General features: G+C 36.8%; 1 protein-coding gene across 1 annotated transcript in view; it reads right to left on the bottom strand.

Moving 5' to 3' along the window:
• Positions 1-233: 233 nt before the first annotated feature.
• LOC131579597 (collagen alpha-1(XXVIII) chain-like) overlaps positions 234-18,704 on the bottom strand; it is a 33,258-nt gene continuing 14,787 nt past the window's right edge. Inside the window, exons 16-34 of the mRNA XM_058839778.1 lie at positions 18,286-18,354; positions 17,089-17,160; positions 16,426-16,494; positions 15,754-15,825; positions 14,814-14,882; positions 14,303-14,371; positions 12,537-12,605; positions 11,432-11,500; positions 10,916-10,984; positions 9,441-9,509; positions 8,673-8,741; positions 7,782-7,862; positions 6,753-6,788; positions 5,559-5,595; positions 4,884-5,441; positions 4,016-4,251; positions 3,361-3,445; positions 1,695-1,883; positions 234-433 (exon numbers count right to left, since the gene is read on the bottom strand). Of these exons, the coding sequence (XP_058695761.1) occupies positions 234-433; positions 1,695-1,883; positions 3,361-3,445; positions 4,016-4,251; positions 4,884-5,441; positions 5,559-5,595; positions 6,753-6,788; positions 7,782-7,862; positions 8,673-8,741; positions 9,441-9,509; positions 10,916-10,984; positions 11,432-11,500; positions 12,537-12,605; positions 14,303-14,371; positions 14,814-14,882; positions 15,754-15,825; positions 16,426-16,494; positions 17,089-17,160; positions 18,286-18,354 (2,187 nt within the window). The remainder of the gene's footprint in view (positions 434-1,694; positions 1,884-3,360; positions 3,446-4,015; positions 4,252-4,883; positions 5,442-5,558; positions 5,596-6,752; positions 6,789-7,781; positions 7,863-8,672; positions 8,742-9,440; positions 9,510-10,915; positions 10,985-11,431; positions 11,501-12,536; positions 12,606-14,302; positions 14,372-14,813; positions 14,883-15,753; positions 15,826-16,425; positions 16,495-17,088; positions 17,161-18,285; positions 18,355-18,704) is intronic.

Here is an 18,704-nt window from a genome sequence, read left to right as displayed (position 1 = left end):
GCCCTGGCGTTGTCGGTAACGCAACCTTGAGCCGTGGAGGTTTGCGGTGCCGCGTGTTTGTTTGGTGGTTTTGGGTTTATTTTAAAATAGTTGAGATGTGCCATTTTTGATTTGGAATGACTTGATACATGTATCCAAATTTTAATTGCATTGCCCTCCCACTTTCAAATTAAAAAAATAATACTCCGAATAAGAATCATAAGAAAAAAACTTTCCCTTTGGTAGTTCTTTCCCTAAAGCTTGTCCCTGGGCTGGCGAGGACGCCATTGCACACATCTGGAAATGAACACAAGCTGGATGAAATAAAGCAGCGGGCGGGAAGTGCCTCGTCCTCGCTCTGGCCCTGTCAGGAGAGGGGCTGAGCGTTCTGGAGCTGAAAGGGTGGAGGGTGTTTCGGTCGAGGCCAAGCTCCGTTTTTTGTTGATACGCTTTGCTCAGGGCAAAAAAAAAACCAATACCAAGCCACACAAATCCAACTAAAAATTATCAACGAGTTTCATATACAGGAGTGCATAATCTGAGATGTTTGGCCTTGTTAAGGGCTGTGGCAGAAATCCAGGTACCAGAAACGCATGATGCAGTGAGTGTAATTTAGCTGTGAGGTAAGTTTTTAGTCCTGTAAAGGTACCATTATCTCTTTCCTGTCCTGGCAGTAAAACCAGAAATGTTTTATTCTAAATAAGTTTTTAAGTATATTAAATAACAGGAAATGCAATTTATATAGGCAGATATTAATGTAAAAAGTAATGTCACATTGGCAGACAAAAAACTGTGCTGTGCTTAATGTTTTAAACATAAGTTTAAATAGTTAACAAAAGAAGATGAAAATATTAAAATGCATTTAAAAATTAGATTTGGCTTTCAGAAGAGAAACACCTTGGAAGGACCATTTTAGATATGAACTAACCCAACATGGTAATGCCAGTTATTGGTATATTTACTCACAGAAATCTGTGGATGTGTTTTAACTTTAGTTGTCATGGATCTTGGCTAGCACATAAAAACTGAGGAGAGTTTACTGAAAAAAAGGACAAAATGTACCTGTGATGTGTTTAGGAAAGATGGGTAACTGAACCACCTCACTGTCTTGTGACCCAGAAAGCATATAGGCCACAAGTTGATGCATTTGTTGTATTTATCTTTATTAAGTAGTAGTTGATATTTTGTGCTTTAAATAGTAAAATACTATTTGTGAGAATAGTTTCACTTAAAAGAATTGAAGTTTTCATTGCAGAATCCATGCCAAATAACAGATTTCCGTAACAAAGGGAAAAGAACTTACAGAATGACCAAGGATTGGTTTCCAAAGCAATATATGTAGTTTAAAATAAGGTCTAGTTAGTGATTGTACAATGATAGTATTTTAAGATCTTGGTGAAGGAAGGGCAATTGCTATAGCAAATGCTACCCTCATCTTACCATACCTGAGTAAAAAATGAAATTTTGTACTCTTGATACTTTTGTTATCTACTATTTTGTTATCATCTCTATGTCATATAATAAATGCTAAAAGCATTAAAGTATGCTTGCATAGGTATGCATTTTTTTTTAGTTAGTGGGTATATGACTTCATAATGTTAGCATTCTAGAAATTAATTTGTTTGATTTTAGATACCATGCTGGATACTTGATAAAAAAGCCAAACAATCAATAGCTTCAACCTTACCATTTTTAATGTTGAGACTAATTCCTACCTCCAGAAAAAAATACACAAGCCTGTCTACATTCCAGTTCAGACTCAAAGCGGTTTGCATTTCCATCACAGCCACCATACCAAAACTGAGCACAAGCATTGGCTTGTTGATCGTAATACCATCTGATTGTATAAACACGGCATGGCCCTTGATCTAGCCTTAGCTTGCACCGGAGGTCCACAATACTTTCTGAAATAAAAAAAAAAAAAAAAAAAGAATAGAAACCATTCAGTTTGTAAAAGTAAATTGTATTCCATAGATTTTAGCTTTAAAATTCTTACTTTGTTTTATTTTTTTCTGCTAATCTTATACAATAGTTTAAGACTCATTTTTAAAACTAAAGATGTAAATATTGAAGCCAAGTTACAAGTGCATCTTAGTAGTCAGATAAACTGTTCCTTTACTGGCATGATTCTAGTAATTCCAGAAATAATAGTGTTATGGCTCCACATACAAAAAGAGCAAACAAGATGAATATGATAGTTTTGAAATACATTTTTTTGAAATCTGATTATGTGCAACCAGTCTCATGAGCAAACTGAAATTGTAAGCCAAAGAGCTGTGAACTAGTTGCATCTGCTGCATCCTTCTGCTGTACGTTTTCCTTGTTGTGTGGGAGAAGAGACATAAAAATACTGAGAAGAATATAAAAATCTTGTCTTGCTTTCGTAAGATATTTGTGCTACTTATCTAATAAAATGGTAGTAATTATGTAATGTTTGAATTTAAAACTCCTACAGATATGGAAGACTGTGACATACTAATCTGGTCTCACTCACTTTAACTTAATTTATATAATACCATGAAACAGAAAACAGTTTTCTATGAAGTTTAATGTTGTGACTAATATTTTGTCTTTTGCAACTGGTATCTTGTCACTTTTTTTGAATAAAAACGTTAGTTACAGAGACTGAATAAGTTCTGTTCCCAGGAAACATGGGAACATGTTTCTATCACTCTCTTCTGTTGCTCCTATCATAATGCACTATTACTGGAACTGAAAATCCCCCAACTGATGAACAAAATACATTTGGACATTTCATATAAAAAGAATCAGCCCTTTACGTACTCAGCTAATTATTATACTCAAAATGACTGAACACGGTTTTTTCATATTGCTCCTCTGAAAGTGAAATACATTTTTTTTGTCCAATTCCCAAATCACTGTCTTTGTCTTTAATGAAGCCTCCCACCTCTGTAGATTGCCCCTCCTTGTGCCCACCCTCAGTGAGCATTATGTTCTCTTTTTGATGCCCCTTAGGAGCTCCCTCCCAGGTTATAGACAACCTTACTTTTGCTTTAAGTGGAGAGGTGGGATCCCAATCTTGGGAAGACAAGAACTGAAGCTAGATTTGTTATAAAATCCTGAAAAAACTTCTATATCACAAACTCACAAAATCTTTGGAGAATGGAACAAAATTACTCTGATTTAAAATTTAGTACCGGGAGAAGAGAGAACAAAATGATAAACTAGTTATGATCTACAACCCACCAGGTCTTGGTGTGGGGCCTGCAGTTGAAAGAGATGATGTCATCATTTTACTGGATGGTGGTTGTTTAGATGACAATAATGGTAACACAGCTGCAGGTGAAAATAAGCAGAATGAGACACTGATTTTTCATCAGTCAAAAATGAAAATGAAGAAATGAATGACAATAGAAATACCTCTAGTGTTCACTGTTAGAGTTGGCTGGTTTTCTTCATCTTGTTCCTCTTCATAGGCTTCATAGAATACAGGAGGTACGTTGGTCTGAAATAAGCATTTGATTTTTTTCTTTTCAGATACAGTGAAGTGTTTCAAAATGAACAAGCCCTCCATGACTTAGAGATTTTCTAATGTTTTTCCTTTCCATTTACCCTGACTTCAGTGTTAAGAACCAGAATTTTAACTTCTCCTGGTTGGTTTACCAGGGAAGTTGTCATATCTAAATGTGGGATAAATATCTTTTTTAGTTGAGCTTTACAGAAGTCTATTTAAAGACTTAAAATTATAATCTACAATTGAGTCCAATTATTGTTCTTAGATTTAATTATAACAGTGTAATTGCTTTTTAATATTGTTATGATTTACACTGTGGCACAAATATTACTGTATTAAGCACAGGAATCCTCGTAATAGTATCAGGAATAAGTTACGGCTATTAGTTAATTGCCTGCAGGCAGCATAAGAGCTCTTACTCAGAACAATCAGCTCTGAGCTTTCCAAGTTAAAGTAGCTGTCCTGCAGAAAATTAAGGGAAATGATACAAATTATGTTAGGTGGCACAGAAGGAGATATACTTTAAATTTCTGCTTGCTAAAGCCTGCTGAATTTTCATACCGGAGCTAATGGTTGAGGAAGATGGCCAAGACTCAGAGGACTTTCTACTGTAGATACTCCAAGTGTCTGTGCTGCAAGTGATTGTCTATTAACATTGTTCTTCTGAAGTATGTAATGTAAAGAACTTGGAGATACTGAATGGAAGGATCGTCCACTTGCACCATTTTCATTATGGTTGTATACTAAGGTGCCATGTTCATCTTCACAAAATTGATTGACTAATTTGGACTCCAGAGCTGTTTAAAAAAAAAAAAAAGTAGAAAACTTATCATACTGAGGAATTCAATGTATTTTTAAAATTTGGATTACTTACATATGTCAGTAATATACACATAATCCAGAATTCTTTTAGATTGTTAACACGCATCTAAGATTATTCCAGACTCTTTGGAGTATGGATTTTTTGGTCACAAATTTGCCATTGTGTAAGTCCTCCATATGGTAGAAAATACAATGAACTCACATATGGGTGTTCATCTAAGTTTAGTAACAATTACTAGTTGGTAATGGGAAAATAACTGCTTATCTTGCTGATGAGAATAACCAAGTGGAAACGAGTTATTTCCCTGGGGAAGTGAACGAGTAGCATTTACAACAATGGGTTTCATTCTGAATTACAGTCAGCAGATTTTCAGTGCATGAGCACTTAGAAAACTTGTTTAAGCAGCTGTTTTTCTAGACTGGGTGACATTTCCCCATTGGCATGTTGCCCCATAATGTAACACCATAGACAAAGGGGATTTGTATCTCTAGATTCCTATTACTTTTCAGCATCAAAACATATCCACAAAGATTATGCTTCTCCCCCACCCTGCCCCCTTCTGAGAAGCATCAGATACGAAGCAGAATAAAACTTCAATGAACGCACCTGAGAGGGTGTTAAAGTCATCAATGAGATACATGTGTTCCCTGTCTGGGTCTGAAGCAATCAGGTTTAGCTCACGCACAAACTCATCCTGTGTTGGATCTGAAGTATTTACGATTCCTATTGCATACATTTCGATGCTTGCTGCATGAGCCTCTCGAACAACAAGATCTAGTTTTACAGCTTCTCTCTTGTCAGTTTGGCCATCTGTTAGCACAATAGCTACTTTCCGCACCCCTGCTCGAGCACCAGAAAATCCTTCCTGGGTTGCTTTGCGGATAGCAGTTCCTGTGTAAGTGCCTTCTCCCATGTATTGCATTTTTCTAATTGCTCGCTTAACATCCTGTTGGGTTGGATACTTGTTGAGACCAAATTCTAGCCGAACTTCTAAACTGTATAACACAAGGGCAATTCTGGTAGCATTTCTGCCTACAGTTACTCTGTCTACTAAAGCAGTTACAAAGTCTTTGATAATCTCAAAATTTTCTGGTCCCACACTCTCAGAGCTGTCAATCACAAATACAAGCTCCATAGGAATTTCCTTACATTTAATACTGCAACCTACAAAATAAAAATAAAAGAAACCCAGATCACAATGACTTGATTTGGCATGCTTTTGGAAAAAAGAAGAATGTAAAGAACATAGGATCTGAATGTGACAATTTCTTGAGTCCTTACCACATATCTCTTTAATTAATTTAATTATATCTTCTCTCTGGATGTGAAAAAAAAAATATTTTACAATTTGCCTCTTTCAAATGAGGTATAATATTGATACTAACAAAGATTTTGTTTATAATTAACATTTGTGTCCTACAGTGACTTAGAAAAATCTAACTGTTAAATTTCCAAACTTGTCCTTGGGAACGAGTGCCGCATTTTACAATGAACTATTTCATATGCATACAAGAATCAATAACCTGAAAACATGTTAATGTCTCTATCTAAAACAATTAACTCCTTATTTTATAGAATGTTTTGTGAATAATTGTTTCTCATTAAAACTGAAAGGCATAAATATTTTAGCATCTGAATAATATCACATCCCTTTTAAATGTACTGGGAGCAGAGAAATAGACCTAACTTTAGGAAGTGTAGGATTGCTTGTAGTGAACTGACATGCCAGAGCACCAATACAGAATGGAATTTGGAGTTGTCATCCCTGATGTACCTGGCCCACTCTATTACCCAGCCTTCATCAGCACAAACCCCCAAAACTGCTACCTTCAGAGCTGTCTGTTCAGAAAAATGATAGCTTCTGTGACATGTGAACAAAGTGTTTCTCGGTATTAGAGCAATTATTTGTCGTATCTTTTGAAGTGCATGACAGGACTCATCTGGCATTGAATCAGTCTTTCAAATACAACCTTTTGCTACTACTGCTCAGCTTCCATCATAAACCATAGTAGTATTTATATACTCACTGACATACTTTACTGAATTTGGCTCAACTGTGGTAAAGGCTTACTAGAAATATAAATAAGTTCATAGCATGATAAGCATGAAAAGTTTGGAGATCTTTTGCTCTTTAGACTCTTAAATACTTAAATACTTGATGCATCCTGCATCAAGTACACACCTGGGTGATCTAACACTAGCTATAAAAGAACATCTAGCAGAAAAATACCTAAAGTCACCAGGAACTTTTAATTCTATTTCAGCATAAAGTAGATGAGAAAAAATCAGAAATCTTTTGAGTTGTTTTTTTTCTATATTATATATATATATATATAATTATAATATATATATTGAGACAGCTGAGACAGCTTCAAATCTGAAAGCTCTTTCCAAAAAAATTAAAAGGCTACATTTCATTTGATAATGTTGTTTATATCTTGTTGTAATGGGATTTAAATAATGGAATTTGCTTACTGTTAGACCTTGGTCTCCCTTTGGTCCGGTTTTGCCCTGTAACAGTGAGTGCTAATTAAGCTGTTGCAATTAGATAGTAACATTCTAATTCAGAATACGACTTCATCAATCTCATTATTAGAATAATATTTGACCAATAGGAAGTTAAACTAGAAAAAGTGTGCTTCTGATGCACATGCACTGCCTTATGCATGTAGTACCTGCAACCCCCTAAGGTGGTTTGTGGGAATTGGATGACCTCAAGTCTCCCACTGGATCACTGATTGTCAGTTGTCTTTCACTGCTTTCCTGGTTTTGGCTGGGATAGAGTTAATTTCTTTCTTAGCAGCTGTTTCAGTGCTGTGTTTTGGATTTACTATGAGAATCATGTTGACAACACACTGTTGTTTTGGTTGTTGCTAAGTGGTGCTTACCCATAGTCAAGGACTTTTCAGTTTCCCATGCTCTGTCGGTGAGAGGCTGCACGAGGAGCTGGGGACAGCTGACCCGGACAGGCCAAAGGGATATCCCACAGCAGGGGAGGGCACACTCGGGACAGAAACTGGGGGAGTCGGCTGGGAGGGGCTGATAACTGCTCGGGGATGGGCTGGGCATCCATCAGCAGGTGCTGAGCAATCTTATTGGGCATCACCTGGCTTTTTTATGACTGTGATTATCCTTGGTTCAATTATTAGACTGGTTTATATCCACCTGTGAGTCTTCTGCTTGTTTAGGGTTTTTTTCCTTTTTTTTCTGATTTTCCTCCCCATCATACCAGTCCTGTGGGATAGATAATCAAGTGGCTGTGAAGTATTTAGTTGCTGGTTGGGGTTAAACCAGGACAACTGCCTTATGGAAGAAACATCCATGTGGCAAGTGGGGTATTAATCAAGTAAATGTCTGTGCTTTAAAAATTCTTTAATATTTTCGGTTTCTTAAGTGTTTCAGGTTATATGGATTATATGTAATTAAATAGCAAGAAGAACGCACAATCCAGCTTTGTTTTTGAGTGGTTAAAGAAAGCATCTGTAATAAACCTGAGTTACTCACAGGTTCTCCAGATAAACCAGGGTCACCCACATCACCTTTTTCTCCTTTTTTCCCCTTGTCACCTGTAGCTCCTCGATCTCCCTTTAAAACCATGGTGGTAAGCAGACAGAAAGGTGTAAGTCAGTTTTTGTTACACTTTTCAAATTTCTCTCTAGTAGCCTTTGTTGAATACACATTACACTTGTGACATGAGTTAGAAATCTTTGTTAGAGATCATTTAAATAAATTGATACTTTGTGAACTTTGTTAATAACTTGTAGTATTGGCTAAGCATTTTTATGGGAAAACATACCTGAAGTGATTTGAACAATGAAGTATCTCAAACAACTACATTCAGACTGAGGTTTAATGTGATATTGCATGATGAAAATTATTATCTGTGCCTTAGAAAAATAAGATAACACTAGGGAAATAGAAAAGAAATCCAAGGGTGTCATTGGAATGAATAATGGGACTATCACTCTTAGAAACCTTTTGGCCCAGAAAAGGTGTTTGGTGTAGCAAACAGATGTATTCGTGCTTCTTGGTTTCATTTTTAGTAGACTATGGGATTTTTTGCAGCCTTTTAGAGCCATTGTGATCACAACTAAAAACTGATTCCAACCTACCATTCTCTTTTTCTTAACACTGATGTAGTCCCAAAATTTTGCATAGCAGGTAGGTGAAAGACAGTGATATTAAATCCAATATTTATTTTAATAAAAAAATAATAATATAACTTCTAATAACAATAAAACTTCTAATAATAGTATAATCTTCTAGTGTCTGGGGCTCCCTTTACATGGAATTCACATGCCTTCAATGAGAACTGACTGTAAAAAGGGCATTTTGAGTGTGTTGGCTTCCATCTAGAGCATTATCTCACTATTATCTCTGATTGAGATATCGTACCTTCTCTCCCAGAAGCCCATCTCCAGGGGGGCCTCGTGGTCCTGGCATTCCTTGAATACCTTGTTCCCCCTAATGATAATCCAGGTAGTGGTATTAACCCTTTGTAATCATCATCACACAGTAATTTAAAATGTTCAAAGAGAAACTTTTCAAACTGCATTTTAACAAGCATCTTGAGGCACTTGAGACAATTTAGTGGCTAACTTATATTTCTCAAATACGTCTTCTGTATAAAGAATACAATAATGAAAACCCACATGATCATTATTTAATTTTAATTTGATTGTAATTTAATTTTTTTCCCTCTTTACATCACATTTTATTCCTTCTCATTCTGCCTTTCTTACCTCTATCTTTTGAGTCTGTCTCATCTGACTAATGCTTTGGATAAAAGTGCATATTATGAAGAAAAATTAATAGTACACACAGATTCAGGAGGGAGGTTTTTTCTCTACTAAATAGAGTGGTAGTACACATAACTAATTCAGACTGTTTCTGCAGCCATGAGAGTTGAGGGAGTGGTATTTTCAATTTTGTAAAGGTATCTTTAACTGATAAAAGTTCATTCTTCCTTTCTCAACACACACATGCTTGGGCTAGTTTGCAGTGGTAGACAGAACATACTTTGCAGCTGCTCACATTATCCTTCTCATTTTCTAGCCTGAGGCTCTCTTCATATAAGAAACAATGTGAAATCTCCTTAACACTGTGATGGTCAGATTGACCACTCAACACAGGTGAAATATTGAAGACACTGAGTGTTTTTACCTTAGTTCCTTGAACACCTTCACCAGGAGGTCCCATAGAGCCAGGTGGCCCTGGGCGTCCTATGGTTCCCTAGAGAATGTTCATAATAAAAATACCCAATAAATTGTTATACCACTGTGTAATTTCTTGTTCTTCCTCTACCAAAGATGTGTTTTTATAAGTAGTGGGAATAAGATTGCTCTAGCTGAGGAGTCTTTTTGGCCTTTATTAGATTTTAATAATATAGTTTATACTTCAAAGGAGTCACTTGGCTTAATACTTAGTGAACATGAATCTCCTTGCTGGTAGAGATATATGCTGCATTGAAGGATGGATTGTATTTGTGGGACATTGGGGACTGAATTAAAATTTAAAAGAAGAATTATTACTGGTTTTTATTACTTTATTACTGTTTTTTTATCTTTTACCACCATTACACAGTAAAGCCTATATGTATACATACTAATGTGGCATTGCAAATAAACACTTGTTGCTAATTTAAAAGCTAGTTTTCAATAGAACCCTAGATAAAATGTTCCCATTCCATGTTACTCATGGGAAGCAATCAGAATCCACATAATACATAGTAATTTTATGTCCATACTGCTGTTCTAGTATCTCTGCATCAAACTCAGTGTCCTCATTTGTAAGGATCCCATGCTCATGCCATTCCTCGGGACTAGTACTGCCTGAGGAGGTGCTTCACCACTGCTTTTCTCTGGACCCCACCTTCCTGCCAATGGGAACTGAATCTCAGGGACCAATGAGCCACAGTGTGCAGGTAACTCATGTTGCATAACCTTTGCATTTGGCATTGTTGAGTTCCTTTATATTTACATTCAAACCAGTTCTTTTGTATTCAGTAGATTTTTAAGACAGCTGTAACGAGCATGAGAGTTTCCAGTTTGGGAGGTTTCAGAGTGAAAATTGCTTTTTATAGTTACAGTTATTTTTGGGCCTTTGTCATGGTTTCAAAATAATTACAAAAAATAATCCTTTTTGCAGGGTCATACTCATCATCATATGATCCTCATACTGGTTATTAGATGATTGTTTGATTTATACAGTAAAAAAGAGGAATTAATCCCAGAAGAACTCAACAGTAGTGCCTATGGCTGTAACAATAGTATAGGCAAGAAATACTAAGTGCTTGCCCAGCCCTTAATTCTGACCAATGCTGGGTCTGAAGAAGTGTTTTCCATTCAGTTGCAGCTATTGACTGCAGGAGCTAATGTTTTTCACTGATCTTCACTGCAAGATTATCACCTTATAATTTATTATATGCAACCACAAGGAGGTTATGGTTTATGGCTAGTCAGCAGAAATATTTTTGATTTTCTACCAAATAAAGATTATTTGTTAGATTAGTTGTTTCCAGTTTTCTGAAGACAGAAAACATGTAGATGTCTATGCATAATCACATATTTGTATAGTATACTTTTTCCTCCTGATTTAGAAATTAGACAAAGAGAGACATAATTGTTTAAATCTCTTACTTTTGGTCCTGGCAGGCCTTTTCCTGGGGGTCCAGGGGGGCCAACTGGTCCTCTACTGCCAGGATCACCCTGAAAGCCAATACTTTAAGAAATAAGTAGTGAATACCAAAGTTTAATTTATCTCTAAAATTCCGAGCATCTGTTATACCCAAATGGGACAAAGAGAACTACTGAACTGCACTGTGCAAGTCCAAACAATGCTAACCCAACTATAGTGCTGGCAGGGCAAGAAGGTTATTTGGGATAAACAGTGGCTAGTATTCTAAACATATTCAAGTCAATTATGCACAGTTACACAGGAATTACAATTCCCATAATATAAAATGGACTCTAGATTCCCCAAACCAAATAAACCCCAGCAAACCTAAACCAAAAAAGGTCTACCTTTTATATACTGAGAAGAAAGTTAAAGCTGGGTTAAATAGGTATTCTGACTCTGATCTATAAGTAGGAATTGGATCTCTATGAGATGGACTATATACAAGCATTTGCTTTTCTAGAAGTTAAAGTCTGTACCTTAGGTCCTGGTAGTCCAACTCCATCTGGACCTTGTTCACCAGGAATCCCAGGGAGGCCTGGCAATCCCTGAAATTGTGTGCACAGACAGAATATAAATTTAATTTACAGCTACATTGACTTTGTGCATTCATTATTATCTACATGGTAGTGTCTTGACTATATTGTCTCTTAATGGGATCACTGTGACCTACAGGTGGTTAAACTTTACTCTGATATGCAAGCAGTAGTGTCAGGATCATTTGCATGTGTGTTGCATGTCATGCAGGGGCTTGAATGTGTTTGAAGGTAGAGGAGTCTAATCTGGAGAGGCAGTTGCAGAAGCAGTTCTTCATCAGGTTCCACAAAAATATCAGAAAGTATTATAAATCAGTTTACAATTTCCATGTTGATATTTGTTATTTTTGTTCCTCACTGTGGCAAATGCAAGCACTTTTGCTGTTTTAGCACAGGCAAATGCAAGTACGTGTGATCCAAACTCCCTGACTGTAGCCAGCGAGACTTTCTGAGACTTCCTTGCTGCACCAGGGGTGGTGCAGCACGCTCATGAGCAGACTGCATATGTGAGGCCGTGTCACACATATGTGCAGGAAAGGGAGAGGAAGGAGCCTTTTCTCTTTGCATCCTTTTTGTAGGGATTAATTATATCTACCAATAAAGGCCTCTGTAAAGAGTAGTTCTGGCTCTTTGCATACCAGTTGCTTTTTTAGTGGTTCTGGGATGTATATGGGCCTGGCTGCTTAGTTAGATTGTATTTTCCTGTTTGAGAATAAATTCTGTATGGTTGGGCAGAAGACGAGACCCTACATGAAGATTTTGAGGGAACTATTGAAACATCAGTCATGCTTTGGATGAAAGAACCCACTTGGAATATGTTACAGTGTGTAATCAAGAGAAATGGAGGACAGGGATGATCTTGCGCTATTTCAGAGGGAGATTTCATTTTCTTCTGTGCTGAAGTGCATTTCCACAGTTGAGGAGTTTTAGGCTTTTTAGGCTTTTAGACCAGCAAATCTTTCCTAGCATGTCACACGTGGAGGATAGTCCCTTAGGTGTAGCACTTATTTTTTCCCAATTCACATAAAATAAAAATCTATAAACTTACAGGTGGGCCAGGATAACCATCTCCTTTTTGTCCAAAGGGTCCAGGGGGTCCTGGAAGGCCTTGGTCACCCTGATGAAGGCAGGAAAAACAGCTAAGTGAATGCCAAGACAATTGCTAGCAGGAAATTATCCATGAAAGTTAAACTTATTTGGCAAATACACTGTAATTTGATTTTCTCTCTCTGTTTATCGGCTCATGTATTTTACTATGTGAATTATTATTTTAGGTTTATTTAATCCTAGACTAAGCCAGTGACATTTAATAGTCCTCATGATTTACAGGACCTTTCACTAATTTTAGTATTTTTCAACAGCTCTGTTGTCATTTGTGGCCTGCATATAAGAAGTAACTACTTTAGTTGTATTCCCCATATATTTATCGTCATTTGTTCTAGACTCTATTTTCCTATGATGCTCTGGAACCTCATTAAACCTTTTGAGTGTAACTGGATCTTCCTATGGGAAATGTACAACTAAACCCCTTTCATGGATCAGACAGCTGGAGTATCTCAGGAACAGATTTACCAAGAAAACTCAGAGGACCCTAACCCTTCCAGCCACACTGGGGGGTGCAGTGAGTTGCGCAGTTGCAATAGAATGGATAATCAAGATTGCATTTGTTCCTGTAGCTACCCAAAATATGGGCATTTAAAACAGTGGCAAGAAAAGACCCATGCAAAAATAATTTTAAAAAATTAGACTGTAAAACACTCTACCCTGTAGGGCTTTACCTTGTATGATTGTGTGTCTAAGAGCTAAGCAAAAGCAGAACCACTAATGCTGGCAGAGACAGCAAGAAGTGAAGATTGCAGTCACAGAAACATGCAGTATTGTCCAATTGAAAGAGTTTTGGGGGGGCTCAAGACTGAGGGAGAGAGACTTGTGACTCTGAGCAAAGGGTATGCTTCCAGTTGATTAATCCCTGTTAGATCCCTCAGAAATGAAGACAACATGAAGTTCTCTGAATTGACTGGACTATACCAGAAAATGATGTGATTCCATCAGCATAAGCTTCTCCTGATGAAAATACATGTAAAAATCTTGAAAGCCACTGACTGATCAAAAAGGGATAGAGATTGTCATGTTTCTCATACTTCTGTTACTCTGTTCAGTTCACTCAAAGAACAAGGGATTAGGGATGTATTCAAAAGTACAGTCAAACTCACTAATAAAAAACAGGTGGGGGGGGCAGGCAGGATCCAATATATTTGGAGAAACGCAGGTTTGTATGTCCTGAGTTTCTTTGTCTGCAGGCAAAATCTTTCCTGGAATGAAGTGTGGCTTATGGAAGTTGAATCTAGGTACCACTGAGGCAGTACTAGAAAAGTGATAGATGAAAGCCATTAGAGATTAGCTACATATTCATGTTCTTACTCTATTACCCTGTGTCAAAGTTATGAATGACGCAAAGGAGCATGGCTGAGAAAAATTAACTACATGTTAATTAATATGTAAGGCTGTTGTAAGCAGGGTTAATCGTGTGTTCCCTCTGAATTCACTCCTCATCAGTTAGAAACAATCATTCTTCTCCTGGTTCTCTGCCATCTGAAAGCCGACAGTTCACAGACTCTGGAGGATTGACCATCCATGGTTTTCCAGTTCTGCAAATCTTTATACTCTGCCAAAGTATACTCTGCCACATGTTAAGAACTGTGGAACATTTCAGTGGAACACTGTGGCCATCCTAGATTTGTTGTCGCTTCACTGAAATCCTCCTGCCTTATTTTACAGTTGTATCAGAAATTAGTTTAACAATTTAGGAGCTACCTTTGCCCCAGGAAGCCCAAAACCTGGTTCTCCAATTGGTCCAGGAAGACCAGGTAACCCAATTTCACCCTGCAATGAAGAAAATAAATTCTCTAGTTACATATCTTATTAAACACCACAGGCTATGGGTTTCTTTTATACAAATTCATATATAATGAACATAACAGCTAATTTTATTTGTTGCTACTGCAAACATTAAACACCAAAAGCATAAATAAAAATGAAAGAATAAATAGAACAAAAATACAAAGAATAAACAGAAGTGTTTTGCTATCCAAGGTTATTCAAAATAAAGAAATGAACAAAGGTAGGCCACATTTCAAGATGCCATATAATTAATACCAGGGCACAGTGGTAGCTAGACTGGATACAAGCCACAACTCTGTTCATAGGAAAGAAGAAGTTTTAGTTGACCTCATAAGGCTGGAATTGTTTACACAAATATTAACATAGCCCACTTCAATTTTCACACTGGGTTTCTAAGCACTTGGAGATGGAATGTGGATGGTACCTTTGGTCCAGGCACAGATCTTCCAGGAGGGCCTGGCATTCCAAGACGTCCTGGTGTACCAGGCTCCCCCTGTAGAGGAGGAGAGAAAAACAATTGATTTTTCTGCAAGTGAGCATGACCATCGCATAGAGAAAACACTTATGCAACAATTTACATTTAATTCCATTAAAATTTTGTTAGTACTTCTAATACGCTATTGTATGCAGAGATCGGTCTGACTATTTGGAGAACTGATAACAACCGTGTTCTGTTTTCTCCATGAAAAGGAGATTCTTCTCACTCACTGAACAAACATGTTTTTAGAAGTCCCTTTCTTAGTGTATTCAATACTTGGTCCACCACATACAGTGCTATGCCCTACAGCACTGCCCTATCTGTGTAGGTATACTGAAAACATAGATACATTTCTGTTAGAGTAGATTTTTAAAAATGTTTCTTACAGTGTACTTTTTTACCTCTTTCTCATTTATTTTTGTGGAAATACTCTTGTGTGTAAAAATAGCAAAAGAACAAGAAACTGGAGGAGAAACCTGGAGTAGCTCTTCTCTCACCTTCAGTAAGTACTGAGTATTTTAACAGAAACTACAAATCCATAAAAGAATATCAGCCATTAGTCAGTGTAAGGTCTAATAAAGTCCTGACATGTATTTGTATGCCATACACCATACTATCTTCTCAAATATTTCAGTATAAAAATATCAGTATATACTTTTATTTTTTCCAAACCAACAGGGAAGCAATATGGTAAATGCAAAGGTTTTTAAAAAAATACTACTAGATGTTGATAGGGATCATGGTGATTCTTGTTAAGAGAAGCCTTTGCTGAACTTTTCTGAAATTATATTTTATGAAATTAGTTCATTCTGGAACAGTTGTTTCTGAAATCTGGAACAACGTACAGCTTTGGGAGACTACACATTTAACATAGTAATAAACTCACTTTAGCTCCAACAGGTCCAGGCACTCCTGTTGGTCCTGTTAATCCACGTATTCCTCTCTGTCCTTGATCTCCCTACAAAAATGGAAAATATATGTCACAAATGCCAACTAATTTAAGAATGTGTTAACTGAAATCTATTGTAAATGTCAGTGAAAGATAGCAAACTTCTATTTGTAGGTGGTGCACATGAGCTCTTCCTATTGCCTTCATTGTAAAGTGAGTTAATTCTGCTCAGTAATTGTCCTGTTTTGTATTTGTACAATTAAAATGACATAGATTTCATCTGAAATTAAATAAACCAGTTTACCACAGAATACTGTGAGAAAAATAAAAGACAAAAGGAATCTTAAAGGAAGAAAAATAATCAAAACAGGAAAATATAATTCGCTTGCTAGTACTTGTTTTTAATTTGAAGGCAAATAGGGCAAATCAATTGATCACAATGCCCTGTCTGATTGACCAGAAAAGTTTAGAATAGGGTAAAGTTCTAAAGATAATCTGCTGCTCAAGCATACTACTAGGCAGTAATAATTACAAGAAAATGAAACAACTATGAGTCCAGAATAATATTTTTTTTTGTTACTTACATTAGACGAAAAAAAGAGAAGTCTTTGACAACCCTATTCCTGGACATTACAATTTTCAATGACACCTTCAGTAAGAAATCCTCACCTTTTCCCCCTGTATTCCAATCCCTGGAGCACCTTCAGGACCTCTAAGACCAGGGAACCCTGGTTCACCCTTGAATAGAAAAACCAAAGGAGTGTTTCAGAGCACTGCATGTACAATGATGCAAGACAAATTTTGTATTCCCTTGAATAAGTTCATTAAAACCATAGACCTTTCCAAATCAATGACAAAACTCTCACGGATGTCAGGTGTATCCAGGGGTTTTTTCCCATATTCAGAAGCAAGCACTGTACAACTCCATGTGGAATGCATGAAATAGCACATTTCCTTAGTGACAGCTGAACACTCTGAGTATATAACCTTAAATAATGAGGCTCCTGAATCTAGAAAAAAACTTGGTCAGAAGGCCATGAAAGCTTGTCCATAGCCATTTTAGTGGTTTCCCTTCTGAGTTGCAGGGCATTTAATGAATTACAAAAAACGCACAATATTAAACAAGGTAAGGCAATGCCCCACCCCAAAAATTAGAAAAGCTGAAATTTTTCCTAAAAAAGTATATTAGAAAGAGATTTGTTTTTCTGAAAAATGTGGTACTTTTCCCCTTGTCCATGGACACTCTCTCTTCTAGATTTTGGTGTTAGCACAGTGAGAACAGTAGCAATGTTTGGGGTGAAGCAAATAGACTACAGAGAGAGATGAACTAACCTTTTGTCCAGGGGCTCCATCTTCTCCTGGAAGACCAGGCAGACCTGCCAGTCCTGAAGACCCTGGATCACCCTGACATCAGTAAAAAGTAAGTTCTTCTATTAAATTCAAACTTGGTACTATTCCTTCTCTGAATTAAGGAAATCTATTTAATTTTTTCCTAAACTTCATATTTGTAGAAAACTTTTATGCATATGAACTGAAGTCTTATCTTTTTTTATAAAGACAATTCTCATCGCTTGGTACTATCCTACTGTTTGATTGTTTTGAACTGTGCATTTTATCTGTGCAATACAAATTACTAGGTATTAATGATTCAGCTTATTCTTAATAATGCCATCATTTCATTAAGTGGCAGCATTTGAAGTAAATATCAGATAGAATTGACTGTGACACGGTGACATCTTGTTGATGAATATCAATGCAAATCAATTAATGTCAGTGGAATTATCATGGCCCTATTTATGTAAGAATCGAGAGCTTGACCTGGTTTTAGATGAAATGGGATAATCTGGGGTCAAATGGGTTCAGTCAGCATTACTGTATTTTGTGAAATTAAAGAGAGAAATTGAATAATGTCTTTTCTTTTCCAGCCCCTGTCACAAATCTCTAACAAACAAGAGCAAAATCAGGACAGCCTTGTGCCTTTCCGGTGTCACAAAAGTACTTTTTCATCCATCCCATATTCTGTGTTATTCTGGCTATTAATGACATAGGGACTGGTTACTATCTTGAGCACTTCAGCACAGCTTCCTCTCCTCTTAGCAACTCAATTGTTCTTTCTGTCCACCAACACAGCTTGTTTCTTGTATGAAGGTGTGAGGATGTAGCTGCTCTGTTTCCATCATATTCTGTGTGAAAAGGGACAGAGCAGCACAATAACCACTGTTCAGGGCTTTTTTTCACCTCTCTGGCTACAGTGCAGCTTATACCTGGGACTGTGAGTTCTGGCAGCTCTTTAATATTCTGGATGGTTTACTAGACAAAGCTTTAGGTGAGCTGTGTGCAACGATGACTTGAACATGAGCCAGGCAGGTGAAAATTTCCAGTCACCGTAAGTCTTACTACATTTTTACAGAACAGGAGATTTTATTTCTAAACCTGTTTTTATGTGGCTTCAGAAAGGATACTCAGGAAATACAAATTTATAATCCAAATGAATAAATAGATTAAATAATTCCTCTGTTAACAATGTACCTTAGAACCAGGTTCTCCAATACCTCTTTCTCCTGGCACTCCAGTCTCTCCTGGCAAGCCTTGTTCACCCTTAAGCAGATATTAGTTTTTAACAGCATTATCATGAAAAATATAAAAGCATATGCTTCATTGCTTAAATTTCAAGAAAGATTAGCATGATATTGTCTATAGAAAGATGTGTTAAATACTTGGTCACAAAGATTGGGAATTTGCCACGTGTTTTGAGCTGTCATCAAAGAGCTGTTGGTGGAAATTATTACGGCTATAAATCTATACTTGTATGTCCCTGGGAATCATTCCTGCCAAAGAGCTGAGATTTCAGGAGCATATATGACATCCCCAGACAATTAATTAAATTTTTTACCTTTTAGCAGTGATAAACATATCCCTGCACAATCATTCAAAATGTAAAAGGTGAT

Source organism: Poecile atricapillus, chromosome 5 (genome assembly GCF_030490865.1).
Source record: "Poecile atricapillus isolate bPoeAtr1 chromosome 5, bPoeAtr1.hap1, whole genome shotgun sequence".
NCBI lineage: Eukaryota > Metazoa > Chordata > Aves > Passeriformes > Paridae > Poecile > Poecile atricapillus.
The sequence above is the reverse complement of the archived record's forward strand: the minus strand, read 5'-3'. Positions and strand labels throughout refer to the sequence as shown.